Raw genomic sequence first — 25,811 nt, 5'->3', positions numbered from 1 at the left:
CCATGACTTGATCCTGTTATGTAATATAATAACTACATTAATAAAGCAGCACATATCACTTTTCTTTTGTGTTTTGACAATTGTATTCTTTTGTACTTTTTTGCACTTTATACCTTACAAGTATCATTCTGTGAAGGGGTCCATAGGTTTTATTAGATGCCAGAAGGATCCATGACACATAGAAGGATCAAAAATTCTTGATAAGAAGAGAAGGATCCTAGGACAGAAGCATGAGGTTGGTTGTTGGTGGGAGAGCCAACAGAGGAGATTTTGAAGAAAAGTTTGAGAGGCAGAAAGAAATCCAGGAAGGAGTGGGATCCTATCATGGGATCCTAAAGAGTTCATTATTTGAAGGAGAATATTAGGTGAATGACTACAGAAGTATGGCCTTTCTGGTAACAGGATTAAGGAGACACTAGAGTAGAGTGAGGGGAAAGGTGAATGGAGGATAAGAAAGTGGAGGTAGTGAGTATACACTAGAAGTTAGCAAACTTTTTCTTAAAAGGGTCAGATAGTAGGGCTGGGGTTGTAGCTCAGTTAGTAGAGCACTTTCCTTGCACGTCTGAGGAACTGAGTTCAATCCTCAGTGCCACATAAAGATAAAGAAATAAAATAAAGGTATTGTGTCCACGTCTATAACTAAAAATATTTTTTTAAAGGGTCAGATCGTAAAAATTTGGAACTTGGTGGAGCCATTTAATCTCTGTCACAACCTCTGCTTTGTAATATGAAAGCAGCCATAGGTAATAACTTAAACAAATAAATGTAGCTGCTTCCATTGATATTTTATTTACAAAAACAGATGGTTAACTGGATTTGGCCCACTAACTGTACTTTGCCAAGCCCTGGTGCAGACAACTCTTTGGGGAAGTTTGGATAGGAAGGAAAACAGAAAAAGGGGAAGTCTCTGAAGGGAGACAAGGAATATGTGAATATGTATGTGTGTGTTTTAAGATGGGAGATTCTAGAGTATTTTTTTTTCCATCAGTAAAGGATGCAGTGGTGAAGGAGAGGGTGATTGATGGTCCAGAAGAGAATTTAATGTAGCAGTGAATTCCTCAAAAGGCAAGTTTAAGAGTGGTTTTGAATGTGACCTGGTGTTACTTTGGTAACACAAATTATCAGTGTTAACAGTGAGACTTATGTAGGAAGTCTGACCCTACATAAGGGGTTCCACTTATAAGACTATTTAATATAATGAACTAGGTCTGGAGGAGAGCTGGCAGGGTGGAATTTGGTAATTCATTGACTTGATTTGTTGGATTTGGGGTTTAATGTGGGACTTCATTGGGTTGATTTGGTGGAAGCAATAAGTGTAGTAACCTCCATTTTCTTGCAGCTGCTTTCAAGACCCTGATTCTGATTCTGTGAAATGACAAGTGCAGAGTTGCAAAGATGTTCTAGCTCGGTGATTCTATTTTTCTTTCTTGATTTACTTAGTATATTCCAGCAACAGCGTCTCACTTTTCTAGTTACTACAACTGAGAAGAGATGAGAGAGTAGGGAAGGAATCTACCTTACCATTCCTCTGCCTCCCCCACTATTGAGAATCATTGTTGTAGACCTTTTGTGGATACTTTCAGGATTTAAAAGGCATTTCTGCCATTTTTCCTGGAGCAGTTCAGGCATCTTAATGATCTCAGACATATTTTCCTGCTCCGTAGTTTCTCTGCGTAGGAATGCTTTGCCTTTTGCAGACCCCAGCATAGAAGAAAGATCTTCAGCATATTAAATCAGTACATATTTTCATGATGAGCACAGACAATAAACCAGGCTGTGGATTCTTTCACAGCTTTTTATGGTCATCGACTAGGCTATACAGATAGGACTGAGAGTATTCACACAGTTCTTGTCTGCTCTGCTCCTTTAATGCAAATCCTCTTTCAGAATATGAACTGTGTTGAAAACGTTTACTGGGATTGGGGTTTATAGACTGAAGAAGGGTTCATCTATGCTACTGCTTACTTCACTGAATAACTTTTAAGAATGGAAGAAATGAAAATTTAAAGAAGAAAAAAGGAAAAAACAAGATGAGGGTTCTTAATACATTTATGTTATAGAACTTCTGTTTGATTTTTTTTAAAAAAATTTTGTTTTTAGTTGTAGATAGACACAATACCTTTATTTATTTTTATGTGGGGCTGAGGATCAAACTCAGTGCCTCTCACATGCTAGGTCAGTGCTCTACCACTGAACCACAACCCCAACTGACTTTTTAAATTAGTTGTTTTCATACAAAATTAACATTTGTTCATGATAAAAATTGTTTTCAAATGCTACAAGTGAGATACTAAAATGAAAAGAGAAGTCCCATTCACCAGAGGTGACCACTGTGATGTCTCTTACACACGACAATGTTTATGCATGTTCAAGCACAAAGACGCTCTCGTGTATATCCTTTTACCTTGGGGCATGAATAGGATCACATTCTGTGTTCTTATCTACAATTTGCTTTTTTAACAGTAGCATTTTTCCTTATGAGGACATACTAAACCATCCAGTTCAGAACTAGTTCTTCCTCCATGAGTCTCATTCCAGATCTCTTCATGGCTTATCCTCTTCCAGTCCTTACTCAAATGCCACCTTCTTATTGAGGCCTTCCTTACCTGCTCTATCTAAAATTTCACCTCTCGAGCTGGGGGCTGGGACTCAGCAGTAGAGCGCTCACCTCTCACGTGTGAGACCCTGGGTTCAATCCTCAGCACCACATAAAAATAAATAAACAAAATAAAAATATAATAAATAAATAAACAAACAAACAAACAAATAAATAAATAAAATTTCACCTCTCCCTTATTACTCTCTGTTCCTCTTTCCTTTTTTTTAGTACTGGGGGAATCCAACCAGAGCTCTACACTGCATGCTAGTCAAGCACTCTATCACTAAGCTACATACCCAGCCCTTCCTCTTTCCTATTAATAATGACCTTTCTAATGCTGATTCTCTAAACTACTTTGTTTATTATATTGACCGTTCCCCTACCATAATGTACATACTATTCTGGAAAAAAATTTTTTTTGGTACTGGATATTTAACCCAGGCGCACTTTACCACTGAGCTACATCCTCAGTCCTTTTTGCTTTCTTATTTTGAGACTGGGTCTCACTAAATTGCTTAGGGCCTCACTAAGTTGCTGAGACTGGCCTCAAACTTGCAATCCTCCTGCCTCAGCCTCCCTAGTTGCTGGAATTATAGGCATATGCCACTGTGCCTGGTGGAAAGAAATTTCTTTCTGGGTCATTCACTGCTTTTAGAATAATGTTTGACCCTATAGTTGATGCTCTGTAAATATTTTTTAATGGATGAGTAAATTATTACATTGTTTTCATATTTGGGTATACTTTAGTTTTTAAACTGCCCCTATTGATGGACATTTTCTTTCAATTTTGTTTTCCCTACTTTTCTGAACAATTCAATTGAATAGTTTTATATGTATATCTTTGTACTACTGTATCATGATCTCTAGAATAAGTTCCTGGGGGTGGAATTGTTTACTCACATTTTAAATTTTGAATAATTGTCTCCCATCTTTTTCCTCCCCTAAGGAAAAAAAATATATCAATTTACAATCCTGCTAACAAGGTATTAGAACACCCATTTCCCTACACACCTACCTATACCAGGTATAACCAACTGTTAAGGCTTTGCCGATCTGAAGAATAAAAATGATATCTTAATTTAATTTCTTTCATTATGAGTGAAGCTGGGCACCATTTCACATATTTATTCACCTTCTATATTTACTTTTACATTTGTCTCTTATTTTTCCATGATTCTTTTAGTTTGTTCTGCCTGTGTTTTTTGCTAGTGTATCATTGTTTGCTTTAGTACATTTCCTCTCTCTAGGCTGCAACCAGACATAACCCCAGAGAACAGTATACATCTGGGCCACCACTTTATGCCTGGAAAGTTTCTAACTCTGGTGTGCACATCTTCATGCTCATTCTTGTTCATATTTTTGTTTTTTTCCCTAAAAAATAATCATATAAGCACATATCCAGTGAGTTTTTATGCTTCATGCTAGGCACTATGCTTGGCAGCACTTTTATTTTCTCTTTGTTGTGGTTGTTGATTGTTATGTGTTGTATATATAGGTTTTGTTTTGTACTGGGAATTGTACCCAGGGCCTTTCACATGCTAGGCAAATGCTGTACTCCATGACCTACACCCCCAACCCCTTATTTTTATTATCTCTTTATGTCATAGCAACACTATTAGGGATTTCTAGTTTATCTCCATGTCTATAATTTATATGTATAAATAAACTGAGAGATGATGAGAGTAAGTGACTTACCTAAGTTCATACATCTAGTACATGATGAGGCAAGGATCTGAACCCAGGCAGAGTGGCTCCAGAGCCTGTCCACCTGTCTGTTAAGCTCTGTTACGTCAAGTAATTGTAATGGGATATGTTGTCCATTCTATAGGCATTTTTGCCCATATGTCCCCATCCAGAAAATTGACTACAGTGACTGAAACAAGGGAAAGATATTCACATGCAAGCCTGGAAGTTTTATCTTATAAAACTTGCTTCCATTTACATGGTTAAAGTCAAACTGATATAAAAAGGGATATGTGAAAAGTTTCATACCCACTCTGATCTCATCTACTCTGTTTCCCCTGCCTTCCAAACATATTTTCTGTTTCTTTACAAACTTACAAAATAAATACCTACATACATAAAATATCTACCACTCTTACACATAAAGTAGCATACTATGTATACTTCTAAATGTTTTCACTCAATTAATCCAGAGGTTATAAAACACTTTCATTCATCTTTATTGAGTATCCCTTTACCCAAGGCACTGGGCTGGTTTTAGAAGATTTTTACAAAAAAAAAAAAAAATATGAAAGACAGAAATCTCTGGCCTCAAGAAGTTTACATCTAGTTCTGTAATGGTAGCACAAAGTATGTTATTTCTATGACATGGTGCTTTCATGGCTATTCATGGCCTCAATCTCAAGCAGATTCCCAAGCAGATTCAGCTGTCTGAAGGTAGTAAATATGTACCTTGGTCTTTGGGGTCAAGGTGGGAGATCTACTGAATTATAAATCTCTAGAATATAAGAACTAGTGTTATTTACCAAATCTTTAGCATCTTGCAGTTTGAACAAATGAATCTTCCAGAAACCTGCCGTGTGTGTGTGTGTGTATAAGATTTTTAGAGCCATTATGATTTTAGAATTCATCCTTGTGTGAGGAGTCTGGTCAAGTTGTATTAAAATGAAATTTTCATGTGTCTGATATAGAACTGAAGAGAACTGAAGGAGGAAGACTTATCTACAAAGGGTTTGTTTAGATGTGGTCTTCTTACTGAGGCTTCTTCCTCCATGTACTCCTATTCCATGGGCAGAAGGTTGAAAAAGTTTATCTCAACTGCAGTATAGTATTTAGAGCCATGGACAAGCCACCCTTGAATTATTTGTTTGGGATCTCAGTTTATACATATCACATCCTTATTCTATTATGACATGTTTGTTCCAGATAGTCCAAGAGCCTTATGGAGGCAATATGGAATAGTTCAAATTCTGAGTCTGCCACTTTCTTGCTGTGACAAGTTGCTGGACTTCTAATTGTTTTCACTGTCCCAAAAGAGATACCATGAATCTCTGTGAATTGATTCAATTTATGTTCCCCACTGAGCTTTCTAGCCAACAAAATAACTAAAAGAGAACATGTAGAACTGATGTTTATCTAACCACTTAATCAAAGATCACAATGCATGCTATATGTATAGTATATGCATAACACATATATTATCTAAGCATTTTCATGCTTAGTATGATGTAAAAGAATATTCTTTGAAGGAATATGAATTCCAAAGAAAAAATGTCAGAGTTAAATGTCACAACTCACTCCAGTCAGAATGGCAGCTATTATGAATGAAGACAAACAACAGTAAGTATTGGCAAGGATGTGGGGGAAAAGGTACACTCATACATTGCTGGTGGGACTGCAAATTGGTGCAGCCAATATGAAAAGCAGTATGAAGATTCCTTGGAAAACTGGGAATGGAACCACCATTTGACCCAGCTATCCCTCTCTTCTGTCTATACTCAAAGGACTTAAAACAGCATACTACAGGGACACAGCCACATCAATGTTTATAGCAGCACAATTCACAATAACTTAACTGTGGAACCAACCTAGATGCCCTTCAGTAAATGAATGGATAAAAAAAAATGTGGCATATATACACAATGGAATATTACTCAGCAATAAAAGAGAATAAAATCATGGCATTTGCAGGTAAATGGATGGCATTGGAGAAGATAATGCTAAGTGAAGTTAGCCAATCCCAAAAACTCAAATGCTGAATGTTTTCTCTGATATAAGGAGGCTGATTCATAGTGGGATAGAGAAGGGGAGCATGGGAGGAATAGACGAACTCCAGATAGGGCAGAGGTGTTGGAGGGGAAGGGAGGGGGCAGTGGGTTAAAAAGGATGGTGGAATGTGATGGACATCATTATCCAAAGTACATATATGAAGACCCAAATTGGTGTGAATATACTTTATATATAACCAGAGATATGAAAAATTGTGCTGCATATGTGTAATAAGAATTGTAATGCATTCCGCTGTCATTTATTTTTAAAAATCAATTTAAAAAGATGACCAAAAAAGAATAGTAATGAACATGGTTTTCTCTTAACTTTCTGCTCATGACTGCCAAACTTTTGTCCTCTGAAGAATGTTTTGTGACAAAGGTCCTTTGCTTTGAAAGTCTTGACATGTCACAACATGAAAAGGATCTCTTTCTTTGGAGGTACTTTTTTGGGTACAGGATAGGCTTTGTTTGGTTTGATTTGAAAACCAAAAATTTTGGTTTTGGTTTCGGTTTTTTTGCCATCCTTTGTGTTATAGGAGTCTGATTTAGTTATCTTTTTCATCACTGTGACCAAAAGACTTAACAAGAATTTAGAGGTGAAAAGTTTATTTTGGCTCACAGTTTCAGAGGGTCAGTCCATGGTCAGCCAATTCCATAGCTTTGCACCCAAGTTGAGGCAGAACATCATGGCAGAAGGGTGTGATAGAGGAAGCAATTCAGGACATGGCATCAAGAAAGTAGAGATCTCCACTCACCAGGACAAAATATAAACCCCAAGACATGCTTCAAGTAACCTATTTCCTCCAGCACACCCTACCTCCTGTAGTTATCATCCACTTACTTCATATAAGTGAATTAATTCACTGATTAGGTTACAACACTCATAATCATTTCACCACTGAACCTTCTTATATTGACTCACACATGAGCTTTTGGGGGACACCTAATACCTAAATTGTAACAGAATCTGATGCTTGCTGCCCATGCCTGGTTTGAAAGAAGAGGGAAAGGCTTTTTGTGCTTTCCAAGCATGGAGATGGGTAGGGCACTTACCTTTTCTGGGTACGTATGCCTGTTCTCTATGCCCTGTGCCTTTGGAAACTTCTCATTCAGTGTCTGCAAGTTAGAGGAGATGCATTACTTTGGGGACTTATGGATATTTGGAAATTATTCTTGAATCATGATAATTCTGATCTGTTTCCTTAGGCTCTTTATTGAGAAACTACCTAAGCATCGAGATTATAAATCGGCTGTCATTCCTGAAAAGAAAGATACAGTAAAGGTGGGTCTTCATTTTCATAGTTGCCCATCAAAAAACTTCAAAGCAGCACAGACTAACTTTAAGACAAAAGTAGTAGTCTCTGCATCTTAGCATCAAACCCGGCTGATAGGTGCTAAGGCCATCTCATCACAACAGTTATGAGGTAGAAGGTATGATATATTAGCAGGTATTTAAATCACTTTTTTGAACATTGTTGCCACATAAGTTTGACCTAAATCTTTTTCTCTACTTATTGGCTGGCATTAGAATTGTTCTAATTCTTAGTTTCTGTTTTATATCTCAGAAATTAAAGGAGATTGCATTTCCCAAAGCAGAAGAGCTGAAGGCAGAGCTGTTAAAACGATATACCAAAGAATATGCACAGTATAATGAAGAAAAGGTCAGTATATAAATGTATAGAAAAAGAAAAGAAAATTATTTTGGTTCCTTAGGCTATACCCTGATATTATGATTTTAATGTGATAGTTCATTTTGGGGGTGCAAAGGTCAGTAACAAAAAAGAAATGATTAGACAGAGTATTCTAGCATAGATTTAGTTTATTTTTCCAAGAAGATAACTTGAGGGATATTAAAATCTATTGCCTGTCTGCTATATCTCGGGCACAAATATCAAAAACAATGAAAACTCTTACCAAAACAGGTTTTAAAGATAGAATTTGGAGGTTTGATTCACCTTTGGTTAAACATAAAGCTGTTTGTAATCATTGGTTATTCAAGCTGCCTTCAAATGATTCCTGTTAAGAATTAATCCCAGGCAGGAAGATTTCAAGTTGGAGGCCAACCTTGGCAACCTAGCAGACCCTGTCTCAAAATAAAAAGGGATGGGGATGTAGCTCAGTGGTGGAGTACCCCTGGGTTCCAACCCCAGCACAAAAAGAAAAAAAAAGTTCAACCTCTGGGGAAATGCCAGGGATCTACAGTGATGTCATTTCAGATGTGAATACATACTGCAAGAATTTCCATGTTATTGTGTAGTTGTCTGCCAGGCTCTGTTCTGGACTCTAGTGTTAAAAATTAGCAGAGGTTTGAACAACTATGAGGTATGTATTTCTAAGGCACTGAGTAACTTAAAACTTTAATGAAGGAGGTTATTACTTATTATTTCTTTTTTCTTTGGTACTGGACATTGTACTCAGGGACACTCGACCACTGAGCCACATCCCCAGCCCTCTTTTGTATTTTATTTAGAGACAGGGTCTCACTGAGTTCCTTAGCACCTCGCCATTATTGAGGCTGGCTTTGAACTCGCAACCCTCCTGTCTCAGCTTCCTGAGCTGCTGGGATTACAGGCATGCGCCACTGAACCTGGCTTACTTATTATTTCTTATTAGTTTTAATTGTTACTCTATGTGGAACTGATCACCAGAAAAACTTCATTTGGGTCGAAATTCAGTGGAGACCCCTGATATAGCAGGTATAAGTTTGGATTTGATTCTATTTTATAGCCTTACTTAGGATATTTACATGGCACAGTTAAAGAACAGAACTGTACATGATATAAGTTATTGGGTACAGATAATTAGGAACATCAAAATTTCAGTACAGAAGAAAATAGGTAGAGTCATTAAGGGAGGATGAATGTGGAGGTTTGTTTCACATTTGGTTACACCTAAAACTGAAAGGATTGGGACTTTAACTGTATTTGAAAACAGGTATATGGTGTCTGGGTAGAAAGGGGTGGGGACTGTATTCCGTTAATATAGAGGTACCAAGGGAAGCATAGATCTTGTATTGGAAAATCAGATCAGCACAGAAGTACATTTTGGAAATCTCCCTTTCCCTGAGAAGAGTTTCTTCTAAGGTGTGAAGTGTTAGCCTAAGTCTTTTCCTCCCTTTGTAGAAGAAGAAAGCGGAGGAATTTGCCCGGAATATGGCTATCCAGCAAGAATTGGAAAAGGAAAGACAGAGGATAGCACAGCAGAAGCAGCAACAGCTGGAACAGGAACAGTTCCATGCCTTTGAGGAAATGATCCGGAACCAGGAGCTAGAAAAAGAGCGACTGAAAATTGTACAGGAATTTGGAAAGGTGGACCCTGGCCTAGGTGGCCCACTGGTGCCTGACTTGGAGAAGCCCTCCTTAGATGGGTTCCCTACCTTGCCTGTGTCATCCACACAGCCTTCAGACTGTAACACAACCGCAAGGCCAGCTAAGCCACCAGTGGTGGACAGGTCCTTGAAACCTGGAGCACTGAGCAACTCTGAAAGTAGTGAGTCTATTTACTGTTGTCTTCTTCCATTTTTTGCTACCCCAGTGTCATTCTGGGGGATTCATCCTAGGAGTGCCTCTGTGATCCCACTTATCAAGCTCTAATAACAGAACTTCCTTTAATAAGGACTGCCATACTGTGTTCTGTCACACTGGCTGTCTTGTAAAAGAAGCATTTGTTGAAACCATATAGTTTACCTGAAGCCAGGTCAGTTTTTTGAAAAACTGGTGCTATCCTTGAAAGTGAAACCCTCAGCTTTTAAGGGATTTAAAATGGTCAGTGAGTTAGAAACTACCATTAGCTTTTTGTAAAAAATAATCTTAAAATATAAGTACCATGTGCAATTCAGTGACTAACTTTAAAAAATAAGAAAAAAAAACAGGCTACTGAATTGTGCTTGCCCTGAAAGCATTTCTGATTCTTAAAGAGTTTAGTCAAGATAAATATTGTGTATAGTGGTCAGTCTTTCCTCCTGTCACCTTAATGGCAATCAAGAAAATAATAATGGGGTAAATTGATGAGTATGTCTTGATCATTAGAGGAATCTGTGGAAGGCCAGAATCGACTTTCAAGTAGTCATTTAAAGAAGTCAGCTTTGCTAAAAACCCATTTACAGGTACAATGTAAGAAGGGAAGGAGGGCTGGGCTCTGAGCCCTGACCTTTTGACATCCACCCCCATTTTTCTGGCAGGCTTATCTCCCACTACTGTTCTTTCCTACATATTCTAAGTTTGGGGAAATTGAACTGTCATGTTCCCAGGACATTCCCTGCACTGCCTTCCTAAAGAGGTTTGTTAACATTTGCCTTCTACCTACTCTCTGTTTCTGCCTTCCTGCTTTTCTTGAAGTCTTTCCAGTTCCTCTCCCTTCAATCAGATTGATTCTGTTCTCTGTAAAACTCCCAGGGCTCTTTTTATCTCTAATACAATTTAGATCATTTACCTGATCATGTAGTCATTTGTCAATAACTAGATTTTCACTTCCTGAAAGTTAGGACCTGAGTCTTGCTTGAGTCTAATTCACATTTGTGTTCCCTGTGTAGGCTGAGCACAGTGTCTACTTGGTATGCATTTAGTAAGTGAATTTATTGAATTGAAGGGAAGGGACTGTGCCAGATCTTAATTATCATCCTTAGATGTCATCATCAGACTACCAAATGATGGTATCCCCTGGTCTGTTGTTGTCACCTCTCTGGCAGTTCAGGCCTTGCTGTTCAATGTGCAGAAACAGAATATACTTTTTAACTTTTTTCCTTAATATGAAAATATGGCTATGAAAGTTGCTTCCTAACCTTAACTTGCTGACTTTTTCATGGGGTTTCTCCATGGTGCTCAGGAACTGGGTCCATTCTTGACATCCTGAAGCAGTTTTATGAGCTACTTTGTTCATGTCTTTTTAGAGGGATCAGACTTAAGTTTTTTGTTATTTCATCAGGGTGGGGTTTGGCATTTAAACTTTCTTCTAAAAGACTAAATTCAGAAGTAAATAACTACCTAAGTCAGATTATATTATCAAGACAATATATACATCATTGTATGCTTCTTTGAAAATCATACTTTGATATTCTTATGAGTTCAAAGAGAGATAAAAAATAAAATGTTCAGTTGAATGGGGGGGGGGTATTTTTTAATCTTTTTCTTAGATTCTGACAGAAAATTCCTAAATATCTTAGAAATGTTTTTGAACATAGTAGTTTACCTTCATCTTACCTTGAATAATTAAAGCCTACTGTTTTCCTAAAGTATCAAGGGCATCAACTCAAATGTCCAAAGTTTTCTCTAAATCAGATATGGCGTTTTCCAGCTTTGAGCCCGTGAAGTGAATAAGTTACATGCTTCCAAAATATAAGAGTGGAACAGGTATAGGACAGTCAAGGGAGAAACAAATGAAGAATGGAGTGATTGGAGCAGGCTTGGTAGTGCATGCCTATAATCCCATTATGTGGGAGGCTGAGGTGAGAGGATTCCCACGTTCAAGGCCAGCTTGGGCACATACAAACAAGGAAAAACAACATTAAGTTGAAAAGTTGTAGAACAATCTCATTTGATTTCCTGTCCTGCATCCATCCTGGACACACTAGGACAAGGATTGGACCCCTCAAGACCTCAGACAGCTCATTGCTATATTTTTGCTGGATTCATTTCACCCAGCAGCTCTCATAGGAGTTAGGGTCTTTTGTCCTCATCTTGTACAGACTGGAGTTATGGGCTGATGGCTCTATGGTTCTAGGTGCTTGAGGAGCTGCTCCACTCCTACAAATCTAATAGGCATTGCCCTACAGAGGACTCTTTTTGATGACCCTGCTCCTGTGTAATGTCTCTGTCCAGACCCTCAGGCTATCTGAAACATATTTTGAAATCTAGACAGAGATCACATGGTCTCACAGTTCTTAGGGGACTTGGCTCATATGACTATGGAGGTTGAGAAGTCCCACAAAAGCCTTTTTGTAAGATGGAGACCCTGGAATGCTGGTCATGTGGCTTAGTCAACATCCAAAAGCCTCAGAATCAGGAAACCTAATGGCATATTTCTCAGTCTGGGAATTATGAGAATCTAAGAGCCACTGGTACAAGTCTTGGAGTTCAAAGCCTAGAAAGCCAGTTTTTATTTCCCAGGGGCAGGAAAAGAAGAGTGCCTTACTTCTGCCTTTTTTGTGTTTCTATCTGGGCCCCAAGCTGATTGCACGATGCTCACCCATATTGAAGGCAGATCTTCCCCAGTCTGTAGAACCACACATCAGTTTCCTTCAGAAACCCCATGAAAGTCACACCCATAAATAATTCTTTACCCTATAGGTATTCCTTAATGCAGTCAAGCTGACACCTATAATTAACCATCGCATCTCCTAATGAGCTGTGGCCACAGGGTAGAGATGAGACTTTACAACACTTTTTTATGCCATTAGAGTGAGATGCCCACTCAGTGTCTAAAGTTGCAGGGATTCCAGTGACTTAGCATTGCTCTCCCAATGCTAGCAGCTGTGAGGTTTGCTTGGAATGATTCAGCTTCATGGTCTCAGACATGTTCCCTTCTCAATTACAGTTCCTACAATCGATGGATTGCGCCATGTGGTGGTGCCTGGGAGGCTGTGTCCACAGTTTCTCCAGTTAGCCAGTGCCAACACTGCTCGGGGAGTAGAAACATGTGGAATTCTCTGTGGAAAACTGGTAAAAAAAAAAAAAAAAAAACTCTTTGAACTGAGACTGTTTATTTTTCTTTGACCTCCCATGACTCTCAGAGAAGATATTCAGGGCCAGTGTCTCTTTACATCAAATATTCCAAGAAAGGAACCATGAACTATATACTATAGTCACTTTGGATCTGTTGACTCTGTATTTGGTTGCTTTTCAGAGTCCTTTGAATTGAACTGATTAGTATTATAGTTAGAAATAGCTAACTAAAGTTAGTAGGAAAATCTAGCCACTACCTATATCACTATGTTCTAAGCACCTACTTTTTGATAGGCCCTAGGAATATAAAATATATGTAAGGCACAGAGTACATGTCCACAAAAAGTGTCCAATCACTCTGGAGAGATGGGAGATATACAATAAAAGATAAATAGCATTCTGATACTATGTACCATACAATCACTAGGAATTTTGAGGAGGAAAGATCAATGAACAGAGGTGCTTAAAGAACCCATTACTAACTGCTGAATGAATCCATGAAGGAAGTGGAACAAACTTAACCTGAGTCTTAATGAGAAGGACTTAACAGTGGAGAGAAATTGCTTTAGACATGAGCAAAGGAAGAGAATGGTACTCCACCTGGAGCTTTTCAAGAACCACGAGTGCACTTCAACAGGGCTGTGGCAGTTACCCATGCTATGCATCAGAGGGGGACCTGGGGTTGGTCTCAGCATCTCTGGCTTCACAGAGCCCCCCAGAAATGCACATTAGCAGCCAAGGTTGTGAACCACTGAGGTGAGGGATTCAGGGAACATGAAGGAGACTCATGCTATGGTGGGAAGTACCTTTGCTTGTGTAGAAGTTTGACTCTCCAATGTGTGGGGTTGCAGGAGTGCCCAAGAATTGTGACAAGCTATTTTTTCCTTTGGCAGATGAGGAATGAATTTACCATTACCCACGTTCTCATCCCCAAGCAAAGTGCTGGGTCTGATTATTGCAACACGGAGAATGAAGAAGAACTTTTCCTCATACAGGATCAGCAGGGTCTCATCACACTGGGCTGGATTCATGTAAGCAAATCTGAGCTCACTGAGGATTCCCCTCTTCTCTTTGTTATAGACACTGCTTGTTTCTTTCTTTGAATGGATTGTATCTAGGTTATTTATTCTTTTTCTCTCCTTTGGATACAGTTCTTAGTATACTTGACTGATTGTAGTCTACCATTGATTTTTGAGTACTACTTAGTGATTTTTTAACTTTTTATTTATAGCCTGTAGTCTTTATTATGCACCATGTACCTTCATGTAAACCATAAGTGCCTCCAATATAGTTTTTCAAGTGTTTGCATATCTTGGGTATACTTCTTGTAACTTTCAGGTAAAATATAATTTCTTGCATAAAGATTATTTCTTAATTTTTCTTTCTATTGTTTTCAATCCCTCACTTTCACATACCAAGCTGCTTTTCATATTGTGTGACATGCATGAATTATAGACAATTAAATTGGCATATTTCTGGATTTGAGAAGATTGAACATACTTGTAATTCAGAACTAGAGAAATAGTGACCTACAAGGCAGTCCCATGTGCCTTTGATCTTCCTTTAATCCAATTACAGAAGTAAATACTGACTTACCTGTTTATGTGTAGTCTTCCCCCTCATTGTAGTAGATGAGGGATAGAAAACATGTCCCCTGTCTGCCCAGGAATACACATTTATGTAAGATATGATTTTAGTCCCATACAAGAGATGATAGAAATAGACAATGAACAACTCTTCACATGAGGTAGAGTGTGCTAAGGGCCTCGAGAGGTACTAACAGTGCACCATGGAATTCAGAGGCAGGAGGGATCCTACCTCGTATGATTTAAGAGAATTTTGGCAAGATGGGCCAAAGAGAGTTCCATGTGAGGGGACGGCATTAAGAATAGGTAGACTGTGTTCCTAGAGCACTAAGGGTACAGTTTGTTGGGATTTATGGTTCATGTCAGGAAATGGTGGTAGGTATGCTTTAATCTGCTATATTGGAGCTGTGTTCTTGAGGATCTTGGGTGGACAGGAAAAGTAGTTCTGCTTTTAGTAAGTGGAGAACTCTTAAAGGTTTTTGAGCAGAGTAGTGATAGGATCAAAACCATACTTTAGAAAACTTAACATAAAGGTAGTTTTAAAGTAGGTTAAGGTGGGGAGATCATTTAAGAGGTTAGTGCGTTGATAAAATCTAATAAGATGAGAGCTGGGGTGATGGCAGTATGTTTGGGAAGGAGGAGATGAATTCAGAGGATTTGGGAAATGAGTAATAGAGGATAATGAGTAAGAGCCAGTGATGACTCAGAGATTTTGATCCTGGCTCATGGGGGTGGCAGTGATCATCTCATAAACAGACACAGGGGATCCAGAAGGAGGACTAATTTTTGGAAGTGGGTTTCAATTCTGAGCAGGTTGAATTAAGGTACTTGTGAGACACCAGATGGTTGGAGGTAGTCATCATGTAGTTGGAGGCAGGTACTCAGGAGCAAAATCAAAGCAGGGATCTGAAAGTCTTCCACATTGAGCTAGCCTTGGAAGTTAAGGAGAATTGAGGGCAAGAAGAGATTCACAGGCTTCTGAGAGGAGCAGAGAAATTAGTTGATAGTGAAAATGAGACAAAGAGATGTGTGAGAAAGTCAGGTTCCTGTTAGGATACAAGATCCACAGGAGGAGGGATATTATAAAAAGAAATTTCAGGCTACTAACCCTACCACATACTCTAGAAAGCCCCAGCATGGTGAAGATTTGGATCAGCCTTTTGGATTTGGTGAGGTTGTTGAAGACCCAGTTTAGTGGATTTTAGACCTTGGTGGGAGTAGACTATAAGGTTTAAGAAGTCATGGGGATTGAGGTTGTGGCAATAGTGAAATGGACATGACCATTCTGAGGAGCTTAGCTCTAGAGGAGGAAGAGAAATGGAATGGTGGCTTATGGCAAAAGTGGACTTAGAGAATGTTTCCTTGATTGTTTAGTATGAAAAGGCTTAAATGTGTTTTGATTTTGTTTTTTCAAAAGCTTTATATTTTTAAATATAATACATTTATAAGTGTACCTAAGCTGAATGTACACTATAATGAATCATAAAGTAAACATCTATGTACCCATACTACCTAAGATAGGAAATAGGATGCTGCCAGGAGCCTGCTCCTACCCAGTCACACTTCCTCCCTGGAAAAGGTGAGCCTTCTCCTGAGTTTTCTCATCACCCCTTCTTTGCTTTCTTTGTAATTTACCACCTAAATGTGTATCCTGAAACATTATAGTTTAGCTTTGCCTGGTTTTGTCCTTTTTGTAAACAGAATTATATGTGTTTTTTATGTCTTCTTTTGCTCTACTCTCTGAAGGTTTATTCACATTCTACAATTTATTCTACAATTCTCATTGTAGTTATCTGAATATGTATGACCAGTGAGCCAAAGGAATAGAGTTAAAAGGACAAGAGAGCCAAGGTATTATGACAATAGGAAAATATCAAATCTGAAGTACAAAGGGAGGTTCATCTTCCTGTGAGGTAGAAAGTATCCATTCCTCTAAGACAGACTTGAAGGAAGAGAGATGGATATATGGAGAGATTTTTGAAATGATATTTTGGCCAATCAAGGGAACTTTTTAGGCAGGTAAAAATTTGATTTCCATAAGGTTTGGAGTCTAGGTCTACTGCAGGGCAGGAGGGAGAGAGAGGTAGATTTAGAAACAGGAGTAGATGGGGGAAAGTTTGTGATGATTACTATTTAGACTTCATGAAATTGATAGTAGTTCAGCTCCTCCCACCTCCCATGATATTTCTGCACCATTTCTTCCTAGTTTAGGATTAAAAACAATACAAAAGCACACTATAAGGTTTGCTCAGATCTTAAAATTTCAAGAGGGGAATGCAAAAGATCATTTTTTTTCTTCTTTACTTTGTCAACTGTAAAACAGCTTCCCTGGTCAAAAACATTTCATAGTCACATGTTGATCTCCAGCTATTGGAGATCCCATATGAAGAAGCTCCTTCTCTTCTTGTCTCAGCCCTTCTTAACCCTTACTGGCCCTCCCACGTGGCCACTCTGCTCTCATCCAGGTGCTGAGGCTGCCGTTGGCATTCACTCTCCTTGTTCATTTTGCTCCTTTGTCACATTGTTTCATGAAAAGGCTTTCCTCTCTCCCCAGCAGGGTAGACACCGTGAACATAGCTATTGTTGAGGGAACTTGCTTAGAACTAGAGGGACCAGGGAACCAAGGTAAGGTTTTTTATTTTTGTTTTTTAGTTTTACAGTTATTTATTAAGCCCCTGCTCTGTCCTTATGTCCCTTTATAATCTTTTAAGCTACCCAACTTTAAATTTGGGAGCTTGATTGTGTAGGCCTAGTTTGCTTCCAGTTTAGAATCCTGGGCACTAACCGGGAAATGAATGGTATTGACACAGGCTATTGCTCCCTAGCAGTCTAAAGAATTATATTATCATCAGATAGAAACTTTTTTTTCCCCTTGTAGTCACCAAAGTTCTTCCATGCCCTTTGAGGACCCTGCCCAAAAGACCTCCTCCAACCCTAGTGAGCTCATCATGGTCTTCTGTGGAGTGGTTCTTCTGGTTCAAGAACAGGAGGCTATACATAAGAATCATTTAGTGAGCTTTCAAAAAGTGTTCACTCTCATGATGGATATTTCCAGGGGTGGGGTGTGGGAGTCTATGCTTTTGACAAGCTCTTCAAGAGATTCAGTTTTTGCACAGCACATTTGAATATACTAGTTGATTCCACTTATTTTCTGTCAGTGGAGGTTGGTGTCCTTTTTGAATCATACTTTCTTTTTCCAATTTTTGTTACCTAATACCATACCCCCTCTAAGATGAACATGTCATTATATAGTTGTCTATTTTATATACAAGAAATATGCTTAATAAAACATGAAATAGTTGGTAACAAATGAAATAAAGTGAATAAACATTTAAATATTACTTGAACTCATTACCTCAAATTTCAACATCTTCTCCTAAACAGCACAGGCTCCTTTGCCTAATTTAGCTAGCTCCTGGAATCTGAGTAGCTTCCTAACTCCTGTATCTTTCTTGTGTGATGCTTTAACCTCAGAATGACTATCCATTGAACTTCAGATTCACATGTGACCTTTTAACACCTTTCAGGAAGAATCATTCATCTTACTTGTGGCTTATTAAGTCCTTGATTTCTATCATGTTGAAATATTGGGCAGCATGTGCCCTCTGTTTCAGAATGAATGATTCTCCATGATTAGAGAGAGCTCACCAGAAGCCAAATAGGCCTTGACGGTCAGTTAGAACTTATGAGTCTCTATAACAACTGAAACCTAAGTTGTCCAGGGAGATGCTCACACTTCTGAACGATAAAAAGGAGAAATTCACTCTCCTTCCATTCACAGTTGTAGAAGAACCCACCTACCTTGTCAGTGGATGCCCAAGATGACTTCACCAACAGCTTCAAGCTTCAGTTCTTCAGGTCCCAGGTGAATCCAACATTAGAGTTCTTGAATCCTTCCTGTTTGGTTCAAAAACAGGAGGTCAGAGCAGGAAATATCAGCAAATAGTCTCCTCCCTTGTCTTCAAGCCTGAGGCACAGATGCCTTTATGGGTCTTCTGTCCTGCTAGGCCTGTGATTATTGCACTACAGGTAGCCTCAGTCATCCCCATTCATCTCATGATAGCCGCAGTGGTCTCCCCTCTTGTCTTTATTCCAGAGAGAGGCAGTTACTGGGACACCTGTAATACATCTTCCCATCTGCCATGTCTGAGACACAATATGTGCTGGGATCCACACCCCCAACTCCCACAATGCTAGTCTCTTCACCTGCAATTTCCACAATGAGGTCTCTTCTTTCATCTCCATATCCCCAATGCCTATGACCGTGAGCCTGTCTCTTGGTCTCATGTGTAAGATACAGCTCCTGATGCACTAGAGTCCCCAATGCAGGCCTCATGCAGCTCTGTGTCCTAATATCAATGTCCATGCTCTTTCACACACACACATACATTAATATCATGTGACTCCACAGCCCTGACACCTGCCACACCTATGTTAGAGATCTCCTTCCTGGACTCCATACCTGCTAAATCCAGAGTAAGGGTCTGAATCCTGCTACATGCCTGATGCGGGTCTCTTAGCCAGTTTCCCAGTGTCTTGGACCACAATGGGGCTCCCCACATGGCTCACCACACCAGTCCCCTGGCCTGCCCACACCAACTCCAGGGAAACCTGGGACCTAGATCTGGATTTCCTTTAGAGAGGTCCGAACTTGTGTAATCAGAATATGGCACAACATTGACTTCTGCCTTATCCATTATGAACTCAGAATTCAATTCTCCCTCTGTGCAATGGTCTTTAGATTTTAATAGTTTAGATCAGTATGTTTCCCCTATGATATCCCAGATAGAAGTTTTGAGCTCTGCCCTCTGCCCTCTCCATACCCCACTAATTGATTTCCTATTCGCCCTTTGCTTTGATACTTCCCTCCCCCAAGCTCCACAGCTTACAGCCTACAGCTGGCCAGCCACCAGGAATTCCAGAACCCATTGGACCTCATGAACCAGTGGGATAAAAGTTTCCATTATAAATAGTCCAGAGAAAAGTTTTTCCCATTCTTTTCTTCCCTTCTTTTTGTCTGCCTACCACCCCTCCACCCCCCAACCCCATCATGAGTGTTCAGGCTGCTTAACACCTTCACTCTCTTCAAACAGGAAGTGAGAAAGTTTCAAGTCTCTGTCTTCAGCTTACTATTAACTCCATTCTGCATTACTCTTCCAGACCTCTCTTCCTGCAAAGGTCCTATGGGTGAATTAAATGAAATGTGCTAGCTTATTTCCTATGTTGTTTATATCTGTGAGGTAAGGCGGTGTATGTACTTGCCTGGGCTTAACACTGCATTTCTTTCTGTTGGGTAAAAATCACTCTATCTATCAGACCCTCCAAAGAATTCCAAATTGTGGTTCTGCACAGTCTAATGAGGGCATCTCTGATACAGTAGGATACATGACACTGAAGTGGGATTTTCCCCACAATTGCTCTCAAGAAAAATCCCCACCTATGTAGTTATCATTATGCAGAGACAGACCAGATCTAATAGTTGTTCTATTTTCTTAGTCACTTTTATCCCCTTTGCCTCTCTCACTGTATTCCTCACTTATAGGCAACTCTTCCAAATTCAAAATTTTGCTTATTTCTCTTTTTTCTATAAGCTATTTTATTTTATTTTATTGGTACTGGTGATTAAACCCAGAGGTGCTTAACCATTGAGCCACATCCCCAGCCCTTTTTTATACTTTATTTAGAGACAGGGTCTCGCTGAGTTGCTTAGGGCCTCGATAAGTTGCTGAGGCTGGCTTTGAACTTGCAATCCTCCTGCCTCAGCCTCTCCAGCTGCTGGGATTACAGGTGTGTGCCACTGCATCCAGTTTATTTCTTGTTTTCCAAAACCATATAATAGGCTGGGCATGGCAGCACATACCTATAATCCCAGCACTCAGGAAGCTGAGACAGGAGGATCATGAGTTCAAAGCTAACCTCAGAAACAGCGAGGCACTAAGCAATTCGATGAGACCTTGTCTATAAAAAAAATACAAAATAGGGCTGGGGATGTGGCTCAGGGTCAAGTGCCCCTGAGTTTAATCCCCAGTACCCCCCCCCAAAATATAAATAAATAAACAGATAAATAAGTAAATAAATGAAACTGTGTAATAGAAGTATATGTTTCTTTTTATTAACAAATAAAATCATATATTTATAAATACGATGTACAACATGATATTTTAAATATAGAATGTTAAATCAAGCTGATTAACATAGGCATCTTTATCATTTTTCTATGGTAAGAACATGTAAAAATATTTCTTTAGCAGCTGGGCATGGTGGTAGTACACCTGCAATTCCACCTACTCAGGAACTAAGAAAGGAAGATCGCAGGATCAAGGGCAGCATCAACAACTTAGACCCTCAACAACTTAGTGAGATCCTATGTCAAAATGAAAAGGGCTTGGGATGTAGCCCAATGGTAGAGCACCCCTGGGTTCCATCCCAATGGAAAAATAAATCTTTACCAATTTTATAGTATATAATACATTGTTTTTAACTATGTAGTCACCCTAGGTATATGGGTCAGTGGGAGAGTGTTTGCCTAGCTCTAGGTAAGGTCCTGGGTTCAATTCCCAGCACTGTAACAAAAAAAAAAATCAAATTGTTTGGGGTTGGAGATTTAGCCCAGTGGCAGAACACTTCTCTGGCATATGCATGGCCCTGGGTTCAATTCTCAGCTCTGAAAAAAAAAAAAAGAAAAAAAGAAGAGGAAGAAAGTGAACTATGCAGTCACCATATTGTATAAGAAATCTTTTAATAATAACAAAAAATAAATTATGAGTCTCTTCACATACTTGTATTGCATTTATTTGTTACAAGGCTGGAAGAAGTGTCCTTACTTTGTATGAACTTCAAGTGTACCTCTCATGGTTGTAAACAGCTTTTTACTTGAAAAGGATGTTAGGGCCAATTGTTGAGAAGTCCTGCCTTGGCCATACCTTTCTTCATGGACCAGGCATGACTGCCCATCCTCACCAAAAGTTCTCTGGCTTGTTTTCTCTTCTCAGACCCATCCCACACAGACCGCCTTTCTCTCCAGTGTCGACCTACACACTCACTGTTCCTACCAGATGATGCTGCCAGAGTCAATAGCTATTGTCTGCTCCCCCAAGTTTCAGGAGTGAGTACACAGGACTTGGTTCTGGGTGTTATAGGGAAGCAGTAGCAAAGAAAGACTCAGCAAAAGGTCTTTATACTTGAGACTCCTTCTTTATAAAATATCTAGATTGTAGCAGTAATTGGCTGCTTTCTAAAAGTCTATTCTGATAAACCTATGATACACATGCTTGTTTTAAAAGATATATAAGCAACAGTTTTGTTGCTTTTATAAGAGAAAATCAGAAGAGCCAGATGCAGTAGCACATGCCTATAATCCCAGCAATTTGGGAGGCTGAGGCAGGAGGATTGACTCTCAGCAACTTAGTGAGATCCTGTCTCAAAATAAAAAATGAAAAGGGCTGGGGATATAGCTCAGTGATAAAGCACACCTGGGTTCAATCTCCAGTACCAAAAAAAAAAATAAGAAGAAGAAAAAGTCCACAAGAAACTTAAGAGTGTTTGACTTGAAGTGATAGGCATTCCAAGAGTTGAGTGAGTTGAGATTAAAGAATTTCAAATATATGCTAAGCGGATAGAGTTCAATGGTTGAGCACTTGCATGGCATGTGTGAGGCCCTGGGTACCATCCCTGGTACCACACAGACACACAGAAGTTCAACATCAAACTCATTATATCAGAGTGTTACTTCTTTTTCATTCCAAAACCTGTTGTTTACTATGAGTTCTCCCAGCAAAACCAGTGTGGTAGCAGTGATGAATCATTCCCTAAGTATGATTCATTCACCAGAGAAGAGACTTGTAAGCCAGCATACTATGGAACCTGTCTTAAAATGACCTCTGTTCTACTGTGTGTGAGAGTGCATGCCTGGTCCTGTAGTGTGGGGGTGCTGGGGAACACCTTTGCTTGCCTCTAAACCTGCCCTTTTTATTTTAGAACTGGATTCTTTAAATTAACTGACCATGGGCTAGAAGAGATTTCTTCATGTCGCCAGAAAGGATTTCATCCCCACAGCAAGGATCCACCTCTGTTTTGTGTATGTATCCTGTTAGAAAAAATTAGAGCTGTACTGCAGGCAAGGAAGGTGCATGGTCCTGTCTGGCCCATCTGGAAGATCTGCTTTGTCACTTATCTTTTCAGATCTCTATAATAAGGACAGACATGAGAAGCACTGTGGGATCTAAACAGATTTGAATCTTAGCTCTGCCACTTAATGACTGTGTGTCTTTGAGGCTACTTACCCTTCCTGGGTCTCATCTTTCTTATCTATAAAGTGAGGATAATAATAAAACATGCTTTATAAGGTTATTGAGAGAATTAAATAAAGTAGGTACTGGAGGTATAGCTTAGTAGTAGAACATGTATTTATTAGGCATGAAGCCCTGGGTTCAATCCCCACACATACACAAAAGAAGTAATGTACAGAAAGTATCTAAAACAGTACTGGCTAATTAAATGTTAGTTTTGTTCTTCACCAATTGCCAACCCTATTCTTTGGTAAGAGATTTGAATGCAAAGGAAAAAAGAACCTAAGATAGCTAAATTAACTATATTTGATCTAGAATTTTGCTTAGATAATAGGGATTTTATATCCTTCCTCAGAAGTTGTTTTAATTTCCCCCCAAAGTTGTGTCCTGTGAATAACAAGCTTAGATGATGATCTTAAATCAGTTTGTTTCAATTTGCCCCTCATATCTAATGTGATAGTGTTTTTTATTCCACACTGGCCTGGAGTATTACTATTTCTTTTGGGCTCAGAGTTAAAAAAAAAAAAAAAGACAATATGAAAAAGGGACTCAGAACCTTGTCACTAAAAGGAACTGGGGATGTTTGGAAGAGAAACCACAGGAAGATCTGGAGTTCTTTATACCACTCCCAGCACTAAGACTAAGACCTCAGGGAATGACAAGTCTTCAACTGAATATGAGGAAGAGCTTTTTCTTTTTTTATTAGAGAGTTAAATATAGTAGTTGGGTTTATCCCAACAAAATCATATATGCATGGAATTTGATTTCAGATCCTTTTCCCATCTCTCCTCCTTCCCCCATTCTCCTTGAGGAAGAACTTTCAGACCAATCTGTTAAAAAATAGATCAGTCTGCCTTGGAACATAATAAATATCTAAGTTCTGGGATGTTGAAATAGAAACTGCACCACCAGGAAAAAAAAAACAGGGACCAATGTACAGGTTTCCAGTTATAAAAACTCACATGTCACAAGTGTGTATTCCCCCATGTAATAATAGGTGTACTTTATTATCTGATTGGCATAATAACCAAAAAATTTACTAATGTTTTTAAATAACTGTTTTTTCTTCAAATGGACATTTGAAAAATAAACAAGATATATGGACAGACCTTAATTCAGTCTATGAGTAGTGCTGATTCCCAGACCTGTTATCGTAACCGCCACTTAAGTGGTAGTCTGGTCTCCAGACTAGGAAACCATGGCCTTGAATGAGTATTTTAAATAAAGGGTTTTGAAAAGTGACATTTCAGAATTTTCTAGGACTTCACCTTTCTTTTTTCCTGTTGCAGAGCTGTACCCATGTGACTGTTGTGGACAGAGCAGTGACCGTCACAGACCTTCGATGAGAATTTGCTCAAACACCTTCTGAGAATTATAAAACTATATCAATGTACTGTAGCCCCTTAATTTAAGCTTCCTGGAAAGCTTTGGAAGTTTTTTAAGACAGAATAGGAAGGTAGCAACACCTGGGGAAGAATTAATTTTTTATTTCTGGTTTAAAAAGAAATAATTGATTATATTTTTTAGGCAAATCTGGAAAGGAGCATAATCTCAGTAAAGCAACTAACTCAAAAATTAAGTCAAAAGAATGGTATGAGGAGCACCCATATGTCCTTCTTTCTGGATTCACCAAGTGTTAACCTTTTTTTCTTTTAAGCTATCTTATAATTTATCTGCCAACTTGTTTATAATCTACCTTTGAACTAAATGAGGGCATCTATGCAGAAATTTGGAAGCCATCTAGAAACCTTTTGGGTTTTCCTTTTTATGGGAATATTAATGGAGCTTATTACAAGGGGTGGGGCACATCTCACTACATCTGAACGGACAGTGAGACTCACAAACCCTGATGAATGATTTTTGTCTGGAATTGTGTTATTTAACAAATATTTTGGGATATATTTCCTCTGCAATAAAATAACAACTTATTTTGTTGTGTTCTAGAGTGATCTGTTTGATCAAGCATCACATAAATAGGCTAAGTAAAATATCTAGTGGTTCTGGGAAAGGGGAGGGGAAAATAGGTACTGACACTAAAGGTGTGTCCCAATTCACTTTTAATTATTCAGTGTTTTTTTCTCGGCCTACTGCCATCTTCCAGGAGCATGAAGTCATCTCTGTTCTTTTGGTGCTATCTCAAGTGGGTCATCCCATTCACTTCCTCCTTCTGTACCACAAGCTTTCATCTGGGGATAGTGGAGCCTTTGTTTGGAATACCAGGTACACTCCAAGTAAATGGTTATCTTCCCTAGCCACCTACCCTGCTCATTTTATTGTGTTGGCTATTCTTTCCAACTTGGACAACATCTCGGAAGGTGTGTGAAGCTGTACTTGATACTACATTTTTCTTTCTATGAGCTGAGCCTAGTGTTGTCCTAAGGTGGCCTAGAAATAATGGTGGTATTTGTGACACCTCATGTGAGGACAGGAGAGTAAACACCTTGGAGAGAATATTTGGTCTATATCAGAATGCATGGGGTGTAGGGAATCTGAAAATGTATAAAATTTTGCTTCATTTTAGATTTTGTGTCCTGAATTTTGCCCAGTTTTTATTGCTTAGGCTCATGGTCCTTGAACCTTTCCCCTCAAAGAACCAAGTTTCTATATTCTTTTTCTCCTCTTGGGTTCTTAACTCCCAAGATACCAGAAATTCTTCTGCAGTTTTGGTATAGTTCCAATTGGGGAGCCAAGTGGATTTGGACAAGGGGAAGAGCAACTCCTCTGATGAAACCCAGAGGCAGCCTGACTCTTCCAACTTGCCCTGAACAGTCCTGAAATTGCCTGGTCCTATATTTCCTAGGGAACCCATCCCTGTATTCCACTCTCTAGTTTGCCACTTAGTTTAGGCCTATATTACTTTTTTCCCCCTGGTATTGGATATTGAGGCCAGGGCTTTACACATGCTAGACAAGTGTTCTGCCACTGAATCACTACCCCAGCCCTAC

The 25,811-nt window shown here is 39.0% G+C and overlaps 1 protein-coding gene across 2 annotated transcripts in view; it reads left to right on the top strand.

Annotated features, from left to right (window-relative positions):
- Stambp (STAM binding protein) overlaps positions 1-24,795 on the top strand; it is a 30,779-nt gene extending 5,984 nt beyond the window's left edge. For both annotated transcript variants that reach the window (XM_046432331.2, XM_046432332.2), the window contains exons 3-10: positions 7,540-7,615; positions 7,899-7,994; positions 9,456-9,822; positions 12,865-12,989; positions 13,886-14,023; positions 21,571-21,683; positions 22,556-22,655; positions 24,156-24,795. In XM_046432331.2, coding sequence (XP_046288287.1) covers positions 7,540-7,615; positions 7,899-7,994; positions 9,456-9,822; positions 12,865-12,989; positions 13,886-14,023; positions 21,571-21,683; positions 22,556-22,655; positions 24,156-24,212 — 1,072 coding nt within the window. In that variant the 3' untranslated portion in view covers positions 24,213-24,795. The remainder of the gene's footprint in view (positions 1-7,539; positions 7,616-7,898; positions 7,995-9,455; positions 9,823-12,864; positions 12,990-13,885; positions 14,024-21,570; positions 21,684-22,555; positions 22,656-24,155) is intronic.
- The last annotated feature ends 1,016 nt before the right edge of the window (positions 24,796-25,811 follow it).

Source organism: Marmota monax, unplaced genomic scaffold (genome assembly GCF_021218885.2).
Source record: "Marmota monax isolate L192 unplaced genomic scaffold, Marmota_monax_Labrador192_F-V1.1 WCK01_AAM20220418_F8-fsc00106, whole genome shotgun sequence".
Taxonomy (NCBI): Eukaryota; Metazoa; Chordata; class Mammalia; order Rodentia; family Sciuridae; genus Marmota; species Marmota monax.
The sequence above is the reverse complement of the archived record's forward strand: the minus strand, read 5'-3'. Positions and strand labels throughout refer to the sequence as shown.